Source organism: Hypanus sabinus, chromosome 25, assembly GCF_030144855.1.
Source record: "Hypanus sabinus isolate sHypSab1 chromosome 25, sHypSab1.hap1, whole genome shotgun sequence".
In the NCBI taxonomy this organism is placed as follows: domain Eukaryota; kingdom Metazoa; phylum Chordata; class Chondrichthyes; order Myliobatiformes; family Dasyatidae; genus Hypanus; species Hypanus sabinus.
Window position 1 is genome coordinate 26,992,686 of NC_082730.1, and position 22,240 is coordinate 27,014,925.

Below are 22,240 nucleotides of genomic sequence, written 5' to 3' on the forward strand. Positions count from 1 at the left end.
AATTCTGCACTGTATTTGTTAGGAAGGTGCAGTGAGAGTTCAGCCCTGTATTTAATTGTGCTTTCCGTGACTTGGGTGATGGGAAGGAAAGAGATTTTCCTCACTCTAGCACTTCATGCTATAGCTTCTGGCAAGTGATTAATGAAATAGTGTAGAGAGCTGTAAAACTAGTCAGCTCTATCGTGGGCACTAACCTCTGTAGTTTCCAGGACATCTTCAAGGAGCAATGCCTCAAAAAGGCAGCATCCATCATTAAGGATGCCCTGTTCTCACTGCTACCATCAGGAAGGAAGGACAGAAGCCTGAAGAAAGACACTCTAGGATGCAGGAACAGTTTCTTCCCGTCTGACATCTAATTTCTGAATGGACATTGAACCGATGAAGACTACCTCTACTTTTTTTTATACTGCTTATTCAATTTAACTATTATATATACTGTATATGTATGTGTATATAGTGAAAAATATATAGAAAATATTACATATGTTTTTCCCCTCAGCTATTACGTATTGCATTGAACTGCTGCCGCAAAGACAATAAATTTCACGACATATGCTAGTGATATTAAACCTGATTCTAATTTTATCATTGTGGTACCTATTTTTAAAGCATTTGAAGAAGTATTGAACGAGGCATTCTTTTGTATCTAATTCACGCTACAGCTGCCTTGGAAATATTGATGGCGGAGGGAGCATTATTAGGTCCAATCTGTCACATGGGACGTCATTTTGTATGAGGTACAACTATCCCATATAGTAGCCATCCTTACAATGCGTAAAGGAACACTGTGAAGCGAAACACTCTGTATTTAACCTGTGACGATGCTCTGGTCACCATACTAGGTGAGGCTGGTTGTCGACTGGTGATCGTTAACTCCCATTCTTTTGGTCAGGTGGGTTTGGCGAGGAAGAGTTAACATCCATGGGGGACTCTTAACGAACTTGGAACAGGGTCTTGTAATAACGAAACCTGTGGTTAGGGAGTTACGCCAAAAGGTCCAGGACAAATGTTACAGCCTACAAAACCGTGACAAGACATCCCTGTTCCTCGATATATACGACCTCTTGCAGTAGAACTGCCTTCTCCGCTGCTCGCTCGACCTGAACATTTGCTTTCAGTGACTGGAATACAAGGGAAATCAACTCCCTTTTGTGCATTAACACTGTCCAAAATATCTTCCTTTAAATTATTCCCTGCTTTTTCTGTTGTGCCTTCCACGGTATATACTTTCATTCAACTGAGGGAAGACTGAACAGGACCAGGAAGGTTCAGCAACCCTCCCGTCTGCGCTCCGCCTGTTATGAATTCGGCGTCATGTGATCAGTTGCTGCGGATCATGTGATCTGGAACCGGAATCGCTGAGTTTAGGATGGAGGCGGTTTTGGAGCAGCAGCTGCGGGAAACGTAAGTGGCCCTGGCTCTCCCGTGGTCTGTGGGGTCCCCGACCTAGAGTTCGGTTCGTGCCCGACTCTCCCACCTTCCGGGCTTCTAGATCGGCCTGGTGCCGCCCTGCGGGCTTGGAAGCTATTTGTTGCCTCGGCCGGCCGATGATGCACTAAGGCGAGCCTGCTTTATTAGCTCTGCAAGAGGGCCGGCTGAGGCCCTTAGAATGGCTTGAAGCTTTGCTACGGGGACAAAATTGGATTAAAGAGGTGGCTGGAGTCTGGGTCGGAAATTGTTCCAGTGTCAGAGAATATAGCAAACACTTCCTTCCTTCAGCAGTTGGAACTGAGACATCTTCTCGTGTTGATACTCAGTAGCTTGGAAGTCAGGTTTATTGTTATACAGGCACGAAAGCCATTGAAGTTAGCTTTTTGAAGCAGCACAGCACATTACAAACAGAAATATAAATTACGTAAAATGAAATTGTACCTAAGTTATGACTAAATGAACAATGACAGAACAAAACACAAATGCTGGAGGAGCTCAGTGGCTCAGGCAACATTTATGGAGGGAAATGGACAGTTGAAGTTTTGGGTTGAGACCTATTGTTAGGATGAGAAAGGGGGGAGATGGCCAGCCCTGGCAATGCAGTCCAAGCAACACTGTAAAAACAAAACTTAACCCCGTATATCTCCTTTAACCTTTCACCTTTCCTTAAAGCTATGTCCTTTAATATTTGATATATGCTGAGTATTCTAGGGAAAGACTGACTAGTAATCATTTTTAATGGTTTTCATACTTTCATAAGCTGACATTGGGAATGCAGACACAGGATATTTGCATCATTGTGTCCACATGACCAAAGTATACTATTTAAGTGTAATCCCCCTTTCACATTTATAGCTACTGATTATGACACATGCTGTTCAACACACACACAAGAGTTTAGAGGAACTTGGCAGGTGATGCAGCATCAGCTGAAACAAATGAAGAGTCTACGTTTCAGGCTAAGGACCTTCATCGGGATTTTTATGTGTGTTGTTCCAGATTTCCAGCATCTGCAGTCTCTTGTGGCACTTCCTGTTCAATATGCACTATGAATTATTTTAAAAGAAGGGTGCAGAGCAGGGCTGTGGGGTTGGTTTGTACATACATATCAATGAAGATTACCAGCTGATATGCCAAAATACTCGGAGTTTGGAGGTAGATTGAGGGAAGTTATGCCTCTCTGGAATGGGCAGCATAATGCCACTACAGGTGTGGCTTCTGCCCCAAAGCTTCAGTGACCTGGGCAGTTCCTGAAAGAAGGTGCTGTTTGTTCAGAGATTGCATGTTCCAGTATCCTTTCACATCTGACTTGCTACTCCCTATATTTAATGGAAGTACCCATCATTGAGAATTATGTTCAAAAGGGTGACCAGTCTTGGGCCGTTTCCCATGGCACATGTTGGGACTGGTGATATAAATATTAACAGCTATAGCTCTTTCATTCAGGACATGTTAAGATTGGAAAGATTCTGCCAGAAAGAGCAGACAGAAACAGATTTGAGGTACTATTTATATTTAAATGTCTGAGCTATGGAAAAAGAGACAAAGCAGCCAGATTTTATAAATCAGAGCATTGAGTATAGGAGTTGGGATGTAATGTTAAAATTGTACAAGGCATTGGTGAGGCCAAATTTGGAGTATTGTGTACAGTGCTGGTCACCGAATTATAGGGAAGATGTCAACAAAATAGAGTACAGAGGAGATTTACTAGAATGTTACCTGGGTTTCAGCACCTAAGTTACAGAGAAAGGTTGAACAAGTTAGGGCTTTATTCTTTGGAGCGTAGAAGGTTGAGGGGGGACTTGCTAGAGGTATTTAAAATTATGGGGGGGGGGGGTAGATAGAGTTGACGTGGATAGACTTTTTCCATTGAGAATAGGGGAGATTCAAACAAGAGGACATGAATTGAGAGTTAAGGGGCAAAAGTTTAGCGATAACACGAGGGGGAACTTCTTTACTCAGAGAGTGGTAGCTGTGTGGAACGAACTTCCAGTAGAAGTGGTAGAGGCAGGTTCAATATTGTCATTTAAAGTAAAATTGGAAGGTATATGGACAGGAAAGGAATGGAGGGTTATGGGCTGAGTGCAGGTAGGTGGGACTAGGTGAGAGTAAGTGTTCAGCATGGACTAGAAGGGCCAAGATGGACTGTTTCCATGCTGTAATTGTTATATGGTTATATTTATAGCTGTCAGATAGCTGGTACAAATGCAGTATGCTGTATGATTTTATGCTTCTAGGTTGAAGGGACAACTCTGTTTGAATGGGAATATGAGACAATGCCATAATGGGGTGCTGGAGAGAACCTAGGTAATGCCCAGTAGGGATAGTCACGGTGGGAAATACACTGGAAGGACTAACATTCATTTCTGACTCTCCAGGATGAAGAACCCGGCAATTATAGGAGTCCTCTGTGCTGATGTACAAGGCCTTAACTTGGGCTGTAAGTACTGGGCTGCAGTTGATGATAAATCCAATGATTGTAGTCTGTGTGTATGCCAAATTTCATCATCTTTAAGTAGGTTATGATTCTACTGTCCGAATAAGCTTTCCTTGGGCTTCCAGCTTGCTACAGACTGGAAGCTGTACCCAGCTGGAAGCCCGAGCTGGTGCTGTAGTAGCATTATGCTAACTGCTACCTTACCGTGCAACCCCCAATACATTAGAGTACTCTTCACTTGTATGGGTGAGTGCACCACCTGCAACTTGCCAGAAGCTCATTGCCATGTAGGAGAAAGAAGCACTCAGTCACCCGATCTAAACATTAACTTCTGTCACTACTACAGTGACGGCACTGCTCTTACTTGTCCAACAGCACCTCCCGTGCCCCCTACCACCAAAGTGGACAAAGGCAGAAGCCACACCAGGTATTGCGGACTTCGTGCCAAGCGGTACACCGAACTGACTTGGAAAGAGATTGCTCTGTGGAAGTGCCTTTACCAGAGTCAGGGCAAAGGGGCTGAACAGCAAATGCTTACCCTGCCTGCCTGTACTCAGATCGTGAAAAATGAGTAAATATTTGCCTTGCATATTTTTGGGTATGGCCCTGCCGTGTCTGATCTGCAAACTTTCAAGCACAGCTCAGTTACTAGGCAGGATCCTCCATAATGCGCACATTATGTAAATTGGCTTTGCCTGAGAACTTTGCATCTATGTAGCCATAGGTTTCGAGTTCCCGTGCGTAATCTGAAACTGACCAAGGGCACAGAATCAGGTTTAATATCACTGGTATATGTTGTGAAATTTGTTGTTTTGCAGCATCAGTACATTGCAGTACATAATAAAAACTCAATTACAATAAGCAATGCATGGGTATGTATGTGTGTGTATGTATATGTATGTTTAGGGAAGGGGATGTAGTTAACATGCTGCACTTGCTGTAGTTGAAATGCACCTGGTCAACTTCAGAAAACTTAATCCATTTTTTTTGTTAATTATGCATTTTCTAGAGGTAACATTGGTAAAATTAACACTGTTTTGTGAAATTCTATAAGTGATAAACTGTGGGCCTAAATTCAACTCCAGATCATTATTAATACGATTGATGGCTCTTCTGTGAGGTAACCTTATAATACTCTCTTTATACAGTATATTCTTAGGACATAAAATAAAAGAAAACAAGAATTGGACTTGTTTGCCCAGGATCCACCTTTCCCTGCTGTTGGCATGTCTTGATTCAGCTCCTCCTCTGAGAGCCTTTGCCACTACTGCCCTCTAGTGGTTCTGTTGCCTGTTGCAATGGGCAGTGAAATATTCTGGTCAGATCTGAATTGTTTTTTTCCTGCTTTTTCCAGGTCGTGGGTCACTAATTGATGAACACGCGGGTGTAGTTTCCGTCCTCGCACAACAAGCGGCAAAGCTGACCACAGACCCAACGGACGTACCTGTGATTTGTCTGGAGTCAGATAACGGGTGAGGCTTTGAAAGTTGATTTTTGAGTATTGTCAGTGGATTTTTTTTTTGATGTATTTGTTTTCTGAAGGAATCCCATACCAACGAATCCCAAGGAAGTTTCCCCACCTGTAATTGGAGAACTTAGTGTTCATTTGTCATAGAGCCACAGCACAGAAACAAGCCTTTCAGCTCATCTAGTCCGTGCTGCCTAGTCTCACCAACTTGTGACTTGACCATGGCCCACCATATCCCTCCCATCCATGTACTTATCCAGATTCCTCTTAAATGTTGAAATTGAACCTCCATCCACCACTCGCTCCTCACTCACCTTCCTCTGAGTGAAGATATTTCCCTCATGTTCCCTTTAAATAACTCACCTTTTCTCTGTTAAGTTCAATCTGCCCAATGCTCATTTTTTTAGTTATCTCCAAATTAGACACTTTATTGCTCCTTTAATTCCTAACTTTCCTGAAGTGCCTGTGAAAAATGCTATGGACTTATTTCTTTCCATTAATCCACTAGGTAAAGTTTTAATATCAATTATCCAAGATAAATTAGCAGCCTTACAACGGGCCCCTGTGGATAAAATTAAAATGGCATGGGAGCATGATTTAAATACCTCCTTATCTGATGAGAGCTAGGACTCGATTCTCAAATCGGTTGACTCAATCTCTCTTTGTGCTCGCCATTGCCTTTTACAGTTTAAGATTGTTCATAGAGCCCATATGTCTAAATCTCAACTATCTCGATTCTACCCTGACGTTAGTCCGCTCTGGGATAAATGCAAGAGGGGCGAGGCCTCTCTCATTCATATGTACTGGTTCTGCCCTAGCTTGGAGAAATTTTGGAAAGATGTCTTCTCTATGTTATCGTATATTCTGAATCAGCACCTAGAACCAAACCCCTTAATTGCTTTGTTCGGTTTCTGGGGCGAGACAGATTTACGTCTGAGTCCGACCAAATGCCGAATATTATCCTTTGCCTCTCTCCTGGCTAGACACTTGATCCTCCTTAGATGGAGAGATGTTGCCCTGCCCACTCATGCTCAATGGCTTAACAACATTATGGCCTGCTTGGACCTCGAAAAACTTCATTATTCAGTTCTTAATTCGGACCTAAAGTTCCATAAGGTCTGGGGACTTTTATCGAGTACTTTCATAACCTTCCTCTTGACTAGGGTTTTTTTTTCTTTTCGGTCCCTTGCTTTCAGCTCCTTTTGTTTTCTGGTAGTAGGCATTACTATCCTCTGTTGCTAAGTTTATTCACAGTCTGGGAGTTTGATTGTCCTGATTGATATTCTCTATATTGTGTTGTGGTTGGTCTGGAGTTTTTTTTTGTGTTGTGGGGCTTGGGGAGGATACTAAGTTTACTTGTCTTCAATTTAGGTGCTTTTTTAAAAATTCTCTTTCTCTGGATCATATTGTCATTTGTATGCTTAATTTTGCACTGTATTAATGTTCCTCATTGTGATTTGGGGTTTTTTAATCTGTAAAATGTATTAAAAAAACTAATAATAAAAAAATAAAATAAATAACTCACCTTGCATCCTAAACACATGACCTCCAGTCGTAGTCTCACCCAACCGTAGAGCGAAAGGCCTGCTTGCACTTACTCCTCCTATGCTATGCCATGTCCTATCGCAGAAAGAGATCTTGGAGAAGGAAGGGACCAAATGGAGAGGCAACCGCAGATGTATGTTCTTTAACTGCATGTCGTGCAGCAGATGCAATGCTGCATGATCGCTGTCGGTACGTTGCAGGTGGTTGAACGGGGGCTCACCTTGACCTTGGCTCAAACTGTGCTCAAGGTTCGGGCCGAAACTTTGATGTTGAACCCAGCACTTGGTAACAGGAGTTCTGCAATGTTTCACCTAGCACCCCATGCCATGTTGCATTAACTCGGCCGCTGCCCTTACCCTTGCTCGTTTCTCCTGCTCTTTCAAGTCAGCGTTCACCGAAGTGGACAAGAGTGAAGCTAATCCCACCCTTGCAGCAGATCTTGCAGAGCAGTCCGTGATTTCAGAGCAACTGCAGCTGTTGCGGTTCTCCCTTCAAAAGTGTCTGAGGCACGTTGGTAGCATAGGGGACAGCGACAAGGTAGAGTGAACCGATGTGAGAGGAAAGTGGAGAATGATTGGCTGCCACGAGGTGAAGGGAAGTTCTAATGCTAATTTACCGTACATGATTTTGGGAAGTGCGTTGCACACTACGCAAGCTGGTGACGAGGGAAATTCAGTTTGCTCTCTGCAATGACCAAAGGCGTTGTGGTAAAGAGCAGGTCATTGCTGAGTAGTCTGGGCAACGTGACTATTGGCAGGGAGTGTGGGGAGAGCCCCTGCTTCTCTGAATGGTGCCATGGAGGAGAAGACAATGGTGTCAACTCTTGATTTAAAGGGCAGTGCTGTTGAAGTGCAACTCTGTATTGGAACTGGCAGCGAGGATAGTGCTATCAAATCTGGGACCCACAAGTATCTCACTAGGGCAGAGGTCCACAGACCCCTTGCTTAATGGTATTGGTCCATGGCATTAAAAAAAATGTTGGGAACCCCTGCACCAGGACATTCGTACTGTCACTGAAGCTTGGTGAATGACGGAAAGTCTGTGCCAGAGTTCTGTAGTGAATGGATTTGGGGGAGACAGCAGCATTTCCATTAACAATAAGTACCTCCAAGAGCCTGCAGACATTCTTATTCACTCACTGTGATTCCTTCCACAGGAATATCATGATACGGAAGCATGGAAACATCACTGTCGCTGTGCACAAGATGACGGTGTGAGCCAGGCCAAAGTAGTGGAATTTGATCATTTGAAGCAGTCAGCATGGTCCATGCTGCAGGGTGTTTAACTCCTTGGCTTAAGCCTTCAAAAGGCAGCGTCTGACCCGGACTCATTTATGAGTGTTAAGTCATCAACACTCTGGCATTGGGCATGGGGTGTGATGAAACGAGAACTTTTTTGAGATAATTAAGTTTGGGATTAAATGCAAACTCAGCAAAACTTTGCACAATTTTCGTTATTTCTTCACTCAGTACTAAATTGGGAGGGGTTGTAATTCTTTTGGAGCCGTTGTGTGCTTTGTATTAATTGCATCAAGTCAGCATTTCTTTTAGACCCCAAGTCCAGAACCTCTTCCTAATCTTGGTTTGGACAAGTAACTATGAGTGAAATGGAGTTGATGGAACCTTTGCAGAGAGGATGGGTTGTGTTTAATAGGCAGGTTTGGAGTTTAAAAGGAAGCTCCTTGCGGATGATGAATGACTGGGCCTCAACCTCCAGACTTGCTAATGACAGGTTCCCAAACATTGGGCCTCGACCTCCAAACTTGCTAACAGGATCCCAAACACTGGGCCTTGACCTCCAGACTTGCTAATGACAAGATCCCAAACACTGGGCCTCGACCTCCAGACTTGCTAATGACAGGATCCCAAACACTGGGCCTTGACCTCTGGACTTGCTAATGACAGGATCCCAAACACTGGGCCTTGACCTCCAGACTTGCTAATGACAAGATCCCAAACACTGGGCCTCGACCTCCAGACTTGCTAATGACAGGATCCCAAACACTGGGCCTTGACCTCTGGACTTGCTAATGACAGGATCCCAAACATTGGGCCTTGACCTCTGGACTTGCTAATGACAGATTCCCAGACACTGGGCCTTGACCTCTGGACTTGCTAACGACAGGATCCTGAACACTAGGCCTCCATCTTTGGTCTTGCCAATTTGCGTAGATAGCGAGGGTTTACCAGCCCTCATTCCTCCAGCCCACACAGAACATGATACCGGAACATGCAAACACCTCACTAGTGGTGGGGGGGCGGGGGGCCACCAGTCCTCCTCTTCGCTGGTTTGCTGGCCCAACTTCCGACCACAGATGACCCACCTCCTGGTTGCTGAACATCAAATTCAGAGTGGAAACTTAGACACTAGCCCCCTAATTCCTCCACATCCCTTTCCTAAACCCCAACCTGACCATTAACTTCCCCTCTCTGTCCCCAAAACCATCCCTACAAACCTATAACACAACTGATCTGAGGTGCTACCTCACAGAGACTGCAGCTCAGTGCTATAATAGCAGTTTTCTTTACCCCTTAACAGTACCACCTGCCACTGTCTGCTGCCCTGTGTGCCAATGGTGAAACGTTCTCAAAGAATTTTCTGATCCTAGAATCTATGAACGAGATGCCTGTAGACCTTAACCTCCATGGAAACTGTGCATTCCATTGGTGTTTGTGAAAGACTGTTGTGAGTTGACTGCCCACAAGGTGGTCTGCAACCAATACACCGTATGTAACCCTGTTTATTTAGTGATACAGCACAGAGTAGACTTTTGAGCCATGCCACCACAGCAAACCAGATTAACCCAAGCTTAATCACAGGACAATTTTACAATGACCTGTTAACCTTCCCAGTACGTCTTTGGACCATTGAAGGACCCAGAAAAAAACCACGCATTCCTTGGGGAGGTTGTACGGAGTCTCCTTGCAGAACAGGGTGGGAATTGAACTCCAGAACTCTGTGAACTGTAATACTGTCACACTAACTGCTACCCTAAACTGTGAAATGTGGATTTCTCATACTTTTATCCAGGAAAGGGATTCCTTCGTTTTGCAAGAAAATTGGAAGGTAAAGAAAAATCCAAACCAAAGTATTTGAGGTGAACAGCACAAAAAATGATCCCTTCGGCCCTCACTCGTCCATGCCAACCATCATGCCTATCTCCTCAAACCTATCTTCCCGCATTAGGTTCATATCCCTCTACTCCTTTCCTCTCTGAGACCAGGCACTCCCCAGGTTATATAAGGATTCCATTCCTGATAACTCTCTGTAAACTGATCATTCTGAAGTCTGGAACAATTTTTCAGCAAGGCAAAACAAGTGGGTGACAGAAATAACAACAGAAGTTCATTCATCTGTAGTCAGTAGTTGCAGATGTATTCATGAAAGCCAACTCTCCAGCAGAGGCAACAAAATTTCAACAAGATATTTCCTTTTAATCGAGCCACAGTTTAAATACTCGGATGTTTGCCTATACAGACATTTTCATTGTATTATTCAACGTTGTTTTAAACTGTGAAGACTCCATGACAAATATCAACAACAATTCATGGGTTTGTTTTCAGAAGCATTCTATATACTTAAGAATTCTATGGAAAAATTTGAGTAAGGATTTCTATATGTTTGATCTTTGAAAACGTGGGTGGCCCCTGTAGCTGTTGAAATGAATTTTAAACTCTAATCATCTCAACCTCCACCATCACCTCTGTTAGCTCATTCCATATCATGCCCACCCTCTGTAGAAAAACCTGGCCCTCAGATCTCTTTTAAATTCCTCTGACCTTAAACATAACCCCTCTAGCTTTAGATTCCCCACACTAGGCCCAAGATACTATCTATTTCCCTCATAATTTGGTAAATCTTTTAACATCAGCCCTTAGCCTATCATACTACAGTAAAAATAAACCCTGTCTATCCAATCTGTCTTTATAACCAACACACTCCATTCTAGGCAACATCTCGTGAATCTCTTAATATACCCTTTCTAATCTCTTTATAGTGCCATCACATGGTTCCTGCAGTGTGGTGATTGGAACTGTACACAATAGTCCAGTGGTTGGAACCCATATCATTATGGTGATGTTTTGTTTGTATTAAAAACTTGACTAACATGTAAGAATCTGTCCCTCGTTCTATAGACCAAATCTGCATTTTTCAAATGGAGTAATAAGGATGGTGATATGGTTTCCTCACTTGTTACTAGCAGAGATTGCTAACTCAGGCTTTCATGTCCAGATGGTAAACGTGTTTGTTATGGCAGGTATTGATTGGGTAGGTGGAGCTACTTGGTACTATTTCCTCTATCTCATTGGAAACTGACCAGTCACTCTTTCACTACACCATCTGAATAAATGGAAACAAAGCCCCTCTGCTTTTCATGCAATTCATTATCCAGATACAGTATATATCACCACTCGGGTCAGTCACAGAGAAGAATGCTTAATCTTTGCCTTCTGTCAGCTGATGAATAAAGAGAAAGCTAGATCAAAGAGGGGAAATATAATTAAATCACCAACGGTAGATATCACACAATAAATGCTGGAGGAACTTAGCATCTATGAAGAGGAATAAACAGGTGATGTTTTCAAGCTGAAAAGTATCTCATCTGAACAGCACAAGATGGGATGACTGCACACAGACTTGAATGAACAGTCTTTGTGGAGTTCGTGACTAATTTTCACTGAGGACATCTTCCATTCTGTTTAGATTCAACCAAATTGGGTCATTTTATGAATTCGTTGCAGCCTTAATCAAGCCTCATAATTATGTGAGCAATACTGTGGAGATCAGTTGGATTGAGGCAAGTATTAATCATACCTCACAAGTGCAAGGCAAGACAATTGATGTTCGAAGGCATTGCCAGTACCAAGGCCCCCACAACTTACATACTCATGGTTTGACCAGATGGGTTTCCTCCCACATTCCAAAGGCATACAGGTTAGAAAGCTACTTAATCACACAGGTGTATTTGGGGTAATGTGGCCTCATGGGGCTGGTAGGGCACGTTTTGATGCTGTATCTCAAAGTAAAGCAAAGGATCTCAAGAAAACAAAATCTGCTTCAAAGCAGATCAATGTCTGAATACTCTGAAGTGTGCCTCGCCTCTTAATTCCTTAAAGCCTCTTGCAGTCAAAGTGACTATAGAGCAGATTGGGCCTAGTGCTCCAACTCCTTAGAATTGGCTTCATCATCCTCATTTTCACCACCCTGTCCCACCTCCCAGGTTTCTCTTCAAAAACAGAACTTTCTATTTCTTCCTTTGCTTGTCAGATCTCCTGCTTCACGCCTATTTGGCTTAGGAAGTTGAAAGACCAAATACCACAATATCAGATGGTATACAAAGCTTTTTAAAATGTACTTGGAAATAAAATCCATTGATTATTTTATAGATTCACAATGGTTAGACAATTTTTTTAAAAAAAATGATCGAATAGAGCCTTTTAAAAATAAGCTTTATTGCAGTCTGACAATCTGAAAATTTGGTTAATCTTATTAGCATTTCCACCACTAGAGGGCTGAACAAGACTAAATCAGGGTCTCCAGTTCATGATGCTCCCTCAGTCTAGTGTCAACTTTAATTCGCCACATACATTTATGTGTGTTAGGAATTTGTTGAGGTGTGACAGCACGGCATGCTACAGAAAAACAACATTAAACAATTATAGGAATAAAGAATTATATGAAAAAAGGGATAAAGCACTGAACTAATTGTGTAGCATGCAGCATTTGGATTTACGCATATGGTAGCCTAAAAGTCGTGCAGTATTTTCCATTTGTAACTGCAATAACATTCAAGAATCTTAACACCGTCCAAGACAGGGTAATCAGCTTGATCGACAACCCTTCCACCATCTTAAACATTTACTTCCTAAATCGATCTGACGTGTAACAATTACAAAATGTACTGCAGCAGATCAGCAAGGTTTCATTAACTTTGCTTCCAAAACTGGGTGTGCATAGAATTTGCAGATAACACCACTGTTGATGGCAAAATCTCAAATGGCAACAAGGAGGCATGCAGGGGTAAGTGGTGTCACAGGATCGACCTCGAAATGTCAGCATTTCATCGAGGAACTGATTGTGGACTTCAGGAAGGGGAGGTTGTGAAAACGTGCACCAGTCCTCACTGTGGCTCAGTGATAGAAACAGTGGGCAGCGTCAAGATCCTGGGTGTACACATCTTTGAGGATATGTCCTGGGCACAACTCATTGATGCAGCCATATAGACAACATCCCACCAGATCTATTTCCTGAGGAGTTAGAGGACACTCCATATGTCACTGAGGAGAGCATTCTGACCACGTGCATCACAGCCTGCGATCACAAGAGGCTGCAGAGAGTTGAATGCTCAGCCGGCTTCATCACGCACATAACCCTCCCACCATCAAGTACATTTCCAAGCGGCAGTGCCTCAAGAAGGTGACATCCATCATTAAGGACACTCATTATCTGAGACATGTCCACATCTCATTATTCCATCAGGGAGGTACAGGATCATGAAGACCCTACAATTCAGAAACAGCTTCTTCTCTTCCACCGTCAGATTTCTGAATAGTCAATACATGCAACCTCATTATTCTTTTTTCGCATTATTTATTTATTTTATAATTTATAGTGATATTAAGTTATGCCTTTGCATGGAATTGCAAAAGAAATCAAAAACCATGTCCCACAAGACTGAGATAATAAACCTGATTTTCATTTTGATTCTGCAACTAGGAGGCCAAGGGTAGCAGGTGTTTGGGAATACCTTCCAATTTCCCTTCCTGATTTGAGCACAAACCACCATCCTTCCATCACCTCTAAGTAAAAATGCTGGAATCCCGATTCCCTAATTTAACAGCGCCGTGATTCAGCCGAATCACACAGACTGTGTACAAGTTCAGTTATACGGGCTACCAATAGCACCGTATCAGACCAACAAGTCAGATAAAAGTAGTGATACATGTCCCAAGAATGAATTTAAAATTATTAGGTGGTTGAGCTCCAAAGTGTCAGTGACTTTTTGGGTTTTGGATTTTCCATGGAGAGTAGATGATGTCTGCTAATTTAATACAGTATTTCATCAGTTGGATTTTACGAAATTCATCTAGGCTCAGAGGAATGCACATCACCAGGAATGGAAATATTGGGGTTGATGGTCAAATAACTTGCCTGAATTGTCCATTTGAAAGAACACGAGGCAGCTATTAAGAAACATGTTTAACTTCAGTCTTCCAGTAATTTTCCTGGTTATCTGTTCATGGGGATTCACCATTGCCCAAAGAATTGCATCCTGATCTGTTGATTTAGTTTTTAAGTGGGAAGCACATTCAGATCTTCCATCTCTTGTATCCACACCCCCTGAATGGCCTTGTCAGAAGGTAAGCATGTGTCTCATTTACGGAGATAAAGTTATTTTACTCCCTAACGATTAACATGTAACATCACTGGAGATTAATTCGTTTTGTGATGCATCCATTGCTAAAGGCATCATGCACTGATTTTGATCTAGCACCTGACAAACAATCATCCAGAATTGAAAGAATTAGCAAATTTGCTGGAATTTAAGATATTCAAGATGAAATAAAAAAAAGCAGTAAAGGGCAATGGTTGGCAAAACAAGTGATAGACACAGTTAACAAGTTACTTAGAAAGTCTGGTTCCTATCTTTAATTCTATTTGAGCAAGCTCTCTGTGAGAGGACCTGGAATAAGTTTAGCTGCTTCCATGAATTAGCCATCGACCATGTCTTCCTATCCTTTCCCACTTTCTCTGGGTTGAATTTTCTTGTCCGACAGATTTGGAAAGGACTAACCTTGCGGATAGATCTTAAATATTAAGTAGCAATTAAAATATCTGGAAATTAATTAAGACACTGATGCAGAACGCAAGACAGGAAATAAAACAATATTAAGTTCTGAAGTAGTAACTAGGTAGACTAAGCTTGGATTTAAAAGCTTGAAGATTATCAAAAGGAAGGATTCTGAGTAAAGATTTTTACAGTTGCAAATTCTTGGAAAGAGTGGTTTAGAATTGGAGACAGGGCATGAGGCTTAATTTCAACACTTGCAGTAGACAGAAGTGGGGGGAGGCCTAAGAGAAACAAAGGAAGAAAGTTTTCAAATGAGCAATGACCAATAAATAAATAGGAAGATGCAACGAAATGTCAACGGGGAGCAACGGAGTGAGTTGGAAGCCATAGATCATCAGCAGCTCTCTGTCACATATTTAGGAAGGTTTCAGCATGCAACATGCAGATGTTTTTTCTAATTCCACACTTGTAAGGCATAGGTTAAAAATATAATTAAGTTATCAATGGATTTTTTTTTTACCACTTCAAATGGTTCCAAGTTTGAGGAATTACTGTTCTGGGAAAGGCTGTGGTTGAGAAAGAAGACTAAGAGATTTAATAAGGGGATTAAAATCATAAACAGTTCCATTCATGTCTTTGTATCAATGTTAACAGAATAGGGTTTTTTTTTACCTTTAACCTTTTGAGGGGGGCTGATAAAAGTCTTTTATGTGAAAACTGTTCTTTTCTTAAAAATTAGAACAAGTTAAATGAGTGGTCATTCCTTAAAATTCATGTGCAGGCAAGAATTAAATGGAAGTTCTTAAGTGTGCTAGAGCAGGGGGCCACCTCCACACTTACTGGTGACCCATCCATGTTAATCCACTCTTCCAGCTCTTGGCATGTAGTCTTCTATGCCTGGACAATACAGGCACTTGTCTGCACACTGCTTAAATACTGTCACTAACTCTGCCTCTACCCCTCTCTTAGACAGTGTATTCCAGGTACTCGCCATTCTCTGGGTGAAAAAATCCTTGCTCCTTATCCTAAATCTCTTTCCTCTTGTTTTATTTGCCACTGATAAAGGGAAAATATTCCTGCAGTCTGCTCTGCCTGTATTTTATATACCTCAATCAATGTCTTCTGTTCACCTCCTCCACTCCAGGGACAATACTCCCAGCCTCTCCAGTCTCCACAAAATGTTCCATACCAGGCAACAGCCTGATGAATCTCCCCTGCATTCCCTCCAGCCTAGAGTTGGGAGTCCAGCTCTACCAGAGGAGGATGTGGTACTAAGATATAAATGCCAGAAAGATGCATGTTCAATCACTAGTTTGTGCTGAGATGAACAATGCTAATAAAAAGACAATTCATCACACCTAACACCGATTTTGTTTTCATCTGATCTTCCTTCACTTCCTTTGCAGAAGATCTCACTTGTGGAATTCCAGATGGATTTCCTTTTATGGTTCCATTGACTTCTCATCTAACATTAGCTGACTCTGCACGGATTGAGCCAGGATGGTTCAAGAACCATATTGTCCACATATTCATTAATCAATTTGAGGATTTAAGTTAAAATGTAACTGTTAACCTTGGGAAATGCCAGATATGTGGCAAGACCAGAAGATAGATGTTTTGCAATGTTCTCCAGTGTGTAAGGTCATCATGTCCACACTTTATTTTCTTTCCCTGTTGATAGGTTCATGTGTCCCATCGATATGGCGCAATCATTCATTAGAAATATAAGTCTCTCAGCAATGCTAGTTTCAGGTGTGGAAACTTGGCAATGCCTAATCCTCAATGCCCCACAAACAGGGCTCGTAGCCTCGTAGTGATCAGTGCCTTCAGGATTGCTGCAAATATTTGGGCACATTTAACTGGAAACTAAACAAAGCAGGATCACAAAGATAGTCACCTCGGGATTACTGCCTGGGCCATGTGACAGTGAGTATAGGAATAGAGTGAGGTGGAAGATAAATACGTGGCTGAGGGATTGGAGCAAGGGGCAGGGTTTCAGATTTCTGGATCATTGGGACCTCTTTTGGGGCAGGAGTGACCTGTACAAATAGGTCTTGACCCCGAGGGGGACCAATATCCTGGCGGGGAAGTTTGCTAAGGCTATTGGGGAGAGTTTAAACTAGGATTGCTGGGGGGTGGGAACCAAACTGATGAGATGGAGGAAGAGGCAGTTGGCTCACATATAGAGAAAGCTTGGAGACAGTGCGAGAGAGAGTATAAGCAGGTGATAGAGAAGGGATGTGCTCAGACCGATAGTTTGAGATGTGTCTATTTTAACGCAAGGAGTATTATGAACAAAGCAGATGAGCTTAGAGCTTGGATCAGTACTTGGAGATATGATGTTGTGGCCATTACAGAGACTTGGATGGCTCAGGGACAGGAATGGTTACTTCAAGTGCCAGGTTTTAGATGTTTCAGAAAGGACAGGGAGGGAGGCAAAAGAGGTGGGGGCGTGACTCTGTTGATCAGAGATAGTGTCACAGCTGCAGAAAAGGAGGAAGACATGGAGAGATTATCTACCCGGTTTCTGTGGGTGGAGGTTAGGAACAGAAAGGGGTCTATAACTCTACTGGGTGTTTTTTATAGACCACCCAATAGTAATAGGGATATCAAGGAGCAGATAGGGAGGCAGATTCTGGAAAGGTGTAATAACAGGGTTATCCTGGTGAGACGTTTTAGTTTCCCAAATATCGATTGACATATCCCTAAAGCAAGGGGTTTAGATGGGGTGGAGTTTGTTAGGTGTGTTCAGGAAGGTTTCTTGACACAATATGTAGATGAGCCTACAAGAGGAGAGGCTGTACTTGATCTGGTGTTGGGAAATGAACCTGGTCAGGTGTCAGAACTCTCAGTGGGAGAGCATTTTGGAGATAGTGATCACAATTCTATCTTCTTTACTATAGCATTGGAGAGGGATAGGAACAGACAAGTTAGGACCGTGTTTCATTGGAGTAAGGGGAAATATGTGGCTATCAGGCAGAAACTTGGAAGCATAAATTGGGAACAGATGTTCTCAGGGAAATCAAACACGAGGAAATCTGCAGATGCGTAAATTAAAAACGCACACAAAATGCTGGTGCAACACAGCATTTTGTGTGTGTTCTCAGGGAAATATACGGAAGAAATGTGGCAAATGTTCAGGGGATATTTGTGTGGAGTTCTGCATAGGTTCATTCCAGTGAGACAGAGAAAGGATGGTAGGGTACAGGAAGGTGTACAACGGCTGTTGTAAATCTAGTCAGGGAGAAAAGATGAGCTTATGAAAAGTTCAAAAAACTAGGTAATGATAGAGATCTAGAGGATTATATGGCTAGCAGGAAGGGGCTTAAGAAATAAATTAGGAGAGCCAGAGGGGACCATGAGAAGGCCTTGGCGGACAGGAATAAGGAAAACCCCAAGGCATTCTACAAGTACGTGAAGAGCAAGAGGATAAGACATGAGAAAATAGGAGCAATCAAGTCTGACAGTGAAAAGTGTGCATGGAACCAGAGAAGATAGCAGAGGTCCATAATGGGGGTGTTGTGGATAGTGTGAAGGGCTGTCAGAGGTTACCGATACAAAACTGGGCTGAGAAGTGGCTGGTGGAATTCAACACAGATAAGTGTGAGGTGGTTCATTTTGGTAGGTCAAATATGATGGCAAAATGCAGTATTAATGGTAAGACTCCTGGCAGTGCGGAGGATCAGAGGGATCTTGGGATCCGAGTCCATAGGACACTCAAAGCTGCAGTGCAGGTTGACTCTGTGATTACGAAAGCATACGGTTCATTGGCCTTCATCAATTGTGGGATTGAGTTTAGGAGCCGAGCGGCAATGTTGCAACTATATGGGACCCTGGTCAGACCCCACTTAAGGGTACCGTGCTCAGCTCACTACGGGAAGGATGTGGAAACCATAGAGAGGGTGCAGAGGAGACTTACACGAGGAAATCTGCAGATGCTGGAAATTCAAGCAACACACAAAATGCTGCTGGAACGCAGTAGGCCAGGCAGCACCTATAGGGAGAAGCACTGTTGACGTTTCAGGCCGAGACCCTTTGTTCTTCGCTCCACCAGTATTTTGTGTGTGTTGTTTGAATTTCCAGCATCTACAGATTTCCTCGTGTTTGCCTTTTAACATCCTTGTAAATCTCCTCTGCACCCTTTCTATGGTTCCCACATCCTTCCTTTAGTGAGGTGACCAGAATTGAGCACGGTACTCTTAAGTGGGGTCTGACCAGGGTCCCATATATTTGCAATATTGCCGCTCGGCTCCTAAACTCAATCCCACAATTGATGAAGGCCAATGCACCATATGCTTTCTTAATCACAGAGTCAACCTGCACTGCAACTTTGAGTGTCCTATGGACTCAGACCCCAAGATCCCTCTGATCCTCCACAGTCCTGATGAAGTGTCTTGGCCCGAAACGTTGACAGTGCTTCTCCTATAGATGCTGCCTGGCCTGCTGTGTTCCACCAGCATTTTGTTTTCAAGGATGTTGCCTGGTTTGGGGAGCATGCCTTACGAGAATAGGTCCAGTGAACTCGGCCTTTCCTCCTCAGAGTGATGGAGGATGAGAGGTGACCTAGTAGAGGTGTATAAGATGATGAGATGCATTGATCGTGTGGACAGTTAGAGGCTTTGTTCCAGGGCTGAAATGGCTAGCACAAGAGGGCACAGTTTTAAGGTGCTTGGAAGTAGGTACAGAGGAGATGTCAGGGGTAAGTTTTTTATGCAGATGGTGGTAAGTGCATGGAGTGGGCTGCCAGCGACGGTAGTGGAGGTGGATACGATAGGGTCTTTTAAGAGACTCCTGGCTAGGTACATGGAGCTCTGAAAAGTAGAGGGCTATGTGCGACCCTGGGTAATTTCTAAATTAAGGACATGTTCGACGCAGCTTTGTGGGCTGAAGGGCCTGTATTGCGCTGTGGGTTTTCTATGTTTCAAAAGGCAGGGACATCTTGATTCTGACGTATGCGTAGGATTGAGTGCATGTTTCATACATATCCACAAGGTACCCAGGTGATCACAATTAATTCCATGAAGAACCTAGTTTAATGGGATTGATTTAGAGAGACAATGTGTATTCAGCTCATTTCAATTCAAAAGATTAAGGGCTGATCTAGTCAAAATGTTTAAGGTAATTACAAGTTTGATGGAGTAGATAGGATCTCTTTTCTCTCATGAGGGAACCCAGAACAAGAAGGTAGGTTAATGATAAACGCAAGAGATTTTGCAGACGTTGGAAATCCAGAGTAATGTACGTAAAATACTGGAGGAGCTCAACAGGTCAGACCGCTGCTATGGAGAGGAATAACGTCGACAGCGCTTTTCCCTATAGATGCTGCCTGGCCTGCTGTGTTCCACCAGCATTTTGTGTGTGTTCTCAGGGAAATGTATGGAAGAAATGTGGCAAATGTTCAGGGGATATTTGTGTGGAGTTCTGCATAGGTTCATTCCAGTGAGACAGGGAAAGGATGGTAGGGTACAGGAAGGTGTACAACGGCTGTTGTAAATCTAGTCAGGGAGAAAAGATGAGCTTACAAAAGGTTCAAAAAACTGGGTAATGATAGAGATCTAGAAGATTATATGGCTAGCAGAGCCAGGAGAGCCAGAAGGGACCATGAGAAGGCCTTGGCGGACAGGAATAAGGAAAACCCCAAGGCATTCTACAAGTATGTGAGGAGCAAGAGGATAAGACATGAGAAAATAGGAGCAATCAAGTCTGACAGTGAAAAGTGTGCATGGAACCAGAGAAGATAGCAGAGGTCCATAATGGGGGTGTTGTGGATAGTGTGAAGGGCTGTCAGAGGTTACCGATACAAAACTGGGCTGAGAAGTGGCTGGTGGAATTCAACACAGATAAGTGTGAGGTGGTTCATTTTGGTAGGTCAAATATGATGGCAAAATGCAGTATTAATGGTAAGACTCCTGGCAGTGCGGAGGATCAGAGGGATCTTGGGATCCGAGTCCATAGGACACTCAAAGCTGCAGTGCAGGTTGACTCTGTGATTACGAAAGCATACGGTTCATTGGCCTTCATCAATTGTGGGATTGAGTTTAGGAGCCGAGCGGCAATGTTGCAACTATATGGGACCCTGGTCAGACCCCACTTAAGAGTACCGTGCTCAGCTCACTACGGGAAGGATGTGGAAACCATAGAGAGGGTGCAGAGGAGACTTACATGAGGAAATCTGCAGATGCTGGAAATTCAAGCAACACACAAAATGCTGGTGGAATGCAGCAGGCCAGGCAGCACCTATAGGGAGAAGCACTGTCGACGTTTCAGGCCGAGACCCTTTGTTCTTCGCTCCACCAGTATTTTGTGTGTGTTGCTTGAATTTCCAGCATCTACAGATTTCCTCGTGTTTGCCTTTTAACATCCTTGTAAATCTCCTCTGCACCCTTTCTATGGTTCCCACATCCTTCCTTTAGTGAGGTGACCAGAACTGAGCACGGTACTCTTAATTGGGGTCTGACCAGGGTCCCATATATTTGCAATATTGCCGCTCGGCTCCTAAACTCAATCCCACAATTGATGAAGGCCAATGCACCATATGCCTTCTTAACCACAGAGTCAACCTGCACTGCAACTTTGAGTGTCCTATGGAATCAGACCCCAAGATCCCTCTGATCCTCCACAGTCCTGACGAAGGGTCTTGGCCCGAAACATTGACAGTGCTTCTCCTATAGATGCTGCCTGGCCTGCTGTGTTCCACCAGCATTTTGTTTTCAAGGATGTTGCCTGGATTGGGGAGCATGCCTTACGAGAATAGGTTCAGTGAACTTGACCTTTTCTCCTCGGAGTGATGGAGGATGAGAGGTGACCTGGTAGAGGTGTATAAGATGATGAGATGCATTGATTATGTGGACAATTAGAGGCTTTGTCCCAGGGCTGAAATGGCTAGCACAAGAGGGCACAGTTTTAAGGTGCTTGGAAGTAGGTACAGAGGAGATGTCAGGGGTAAGTTTTTTATGCAGATGGTGGTAAGTGCATGGAATGGGCTGCCGGCGACGGTAGTGGAGGTGGATACGATAGGGTCTTTTAAGAGACTCCTGGCTAGGTACATGGAGCTCTGAAAAGTAGAGGGTTATGTGCGACCCTAGGTAATTTCTAAGGTAAGGTCATGTTCGACGCAGCTTTGTGGGCTGAAGGGCCTGCATTGCACTGTGGGTTTTCTATATTTTGAAAGGCAGGGACATCTTGATTCTGACATATGTGTAGGATTGAGTGCATGTTTCATACATATCTGCACGGTACCCAGGTGATCACAATTAATTCCAAGAAGAACCTAGTTCAATGGGATTGATTTAGAGAGACAATGTGTATTCAGCTCATTTCAATTCAAAAGATTAAGGGCTGATCTAGTCAAAATGTTTAAGGTAATTACAAGTTTGATGGAGTAGATAGGATCTCTTTTCTCTCATGAGGGAACCCAGAACAAGAAGGTAGGTTAATGATAAACGCAAGAGACTTTGCAGACGTTGGAAATCCAGAGTAACGTACGTAAAATACTGGAGGAGCTCAACAGGTCAGACCGCTGCTATGGAGAGGAATAAAGAGCCAACAGTTTCAGTTGAGACCCTTC

The 22,240-nt window shown here is 43.2% G+C and overlaps 1 protein-coding gene across 1 annotated transcript; it reads left to right on the forward strand.

The window, feature by feature from the left end:
• The first annotated feature begins 1,283 nt into the window (after positions 1-1,283).
• On the forward strand, positions 1,284-8,318 carry lamtor5 (late endosomal/lysosomal adaptor, MAPK and MTOR activator 5). Its single transcript, XM_059950362.1, has 4 exons — positions 1,284-1,404; positions 3,810-3,871; positions 5,223-5,340; positions 8,038-8,318. The coding sequence occupies exons 1-4, from the start codon at positions 1,370-1,372 to the stop codon at positions 8,096-8,098; spliced, it is 276 nt and encodes a 91-aa protein (XP_059806345.1). The 5' UTR covers positions 1,284-1,369; the 3' UTR covers positions 8,099-8,318.
• Positions 8,319-22,240: the final 13,922 nt, after the last annotated feature.

Coding starts and splice junctions, on each gene's coding strand:
- lamtor5 (XM_059950362.1), top strand. CDS start 1,370: ATGGAGGCGGTTTTGGAGCAGCAGCTGCGGGAAAC. Junction 3,872..5,222: donor ACAAGGCCTTAACTTGGGCT/GTAAGTACTGGG, acceptor TGCTTTTTCCAG/GTCGTGGGTCACTAATTGAT. Junction 5,341..8,037: donor TGTCTGGAGTCAGATAACGG/GTGAGGCTTTGA, acceptor TTCCTTCCACAG/GAATATCATGATACGGAAGC.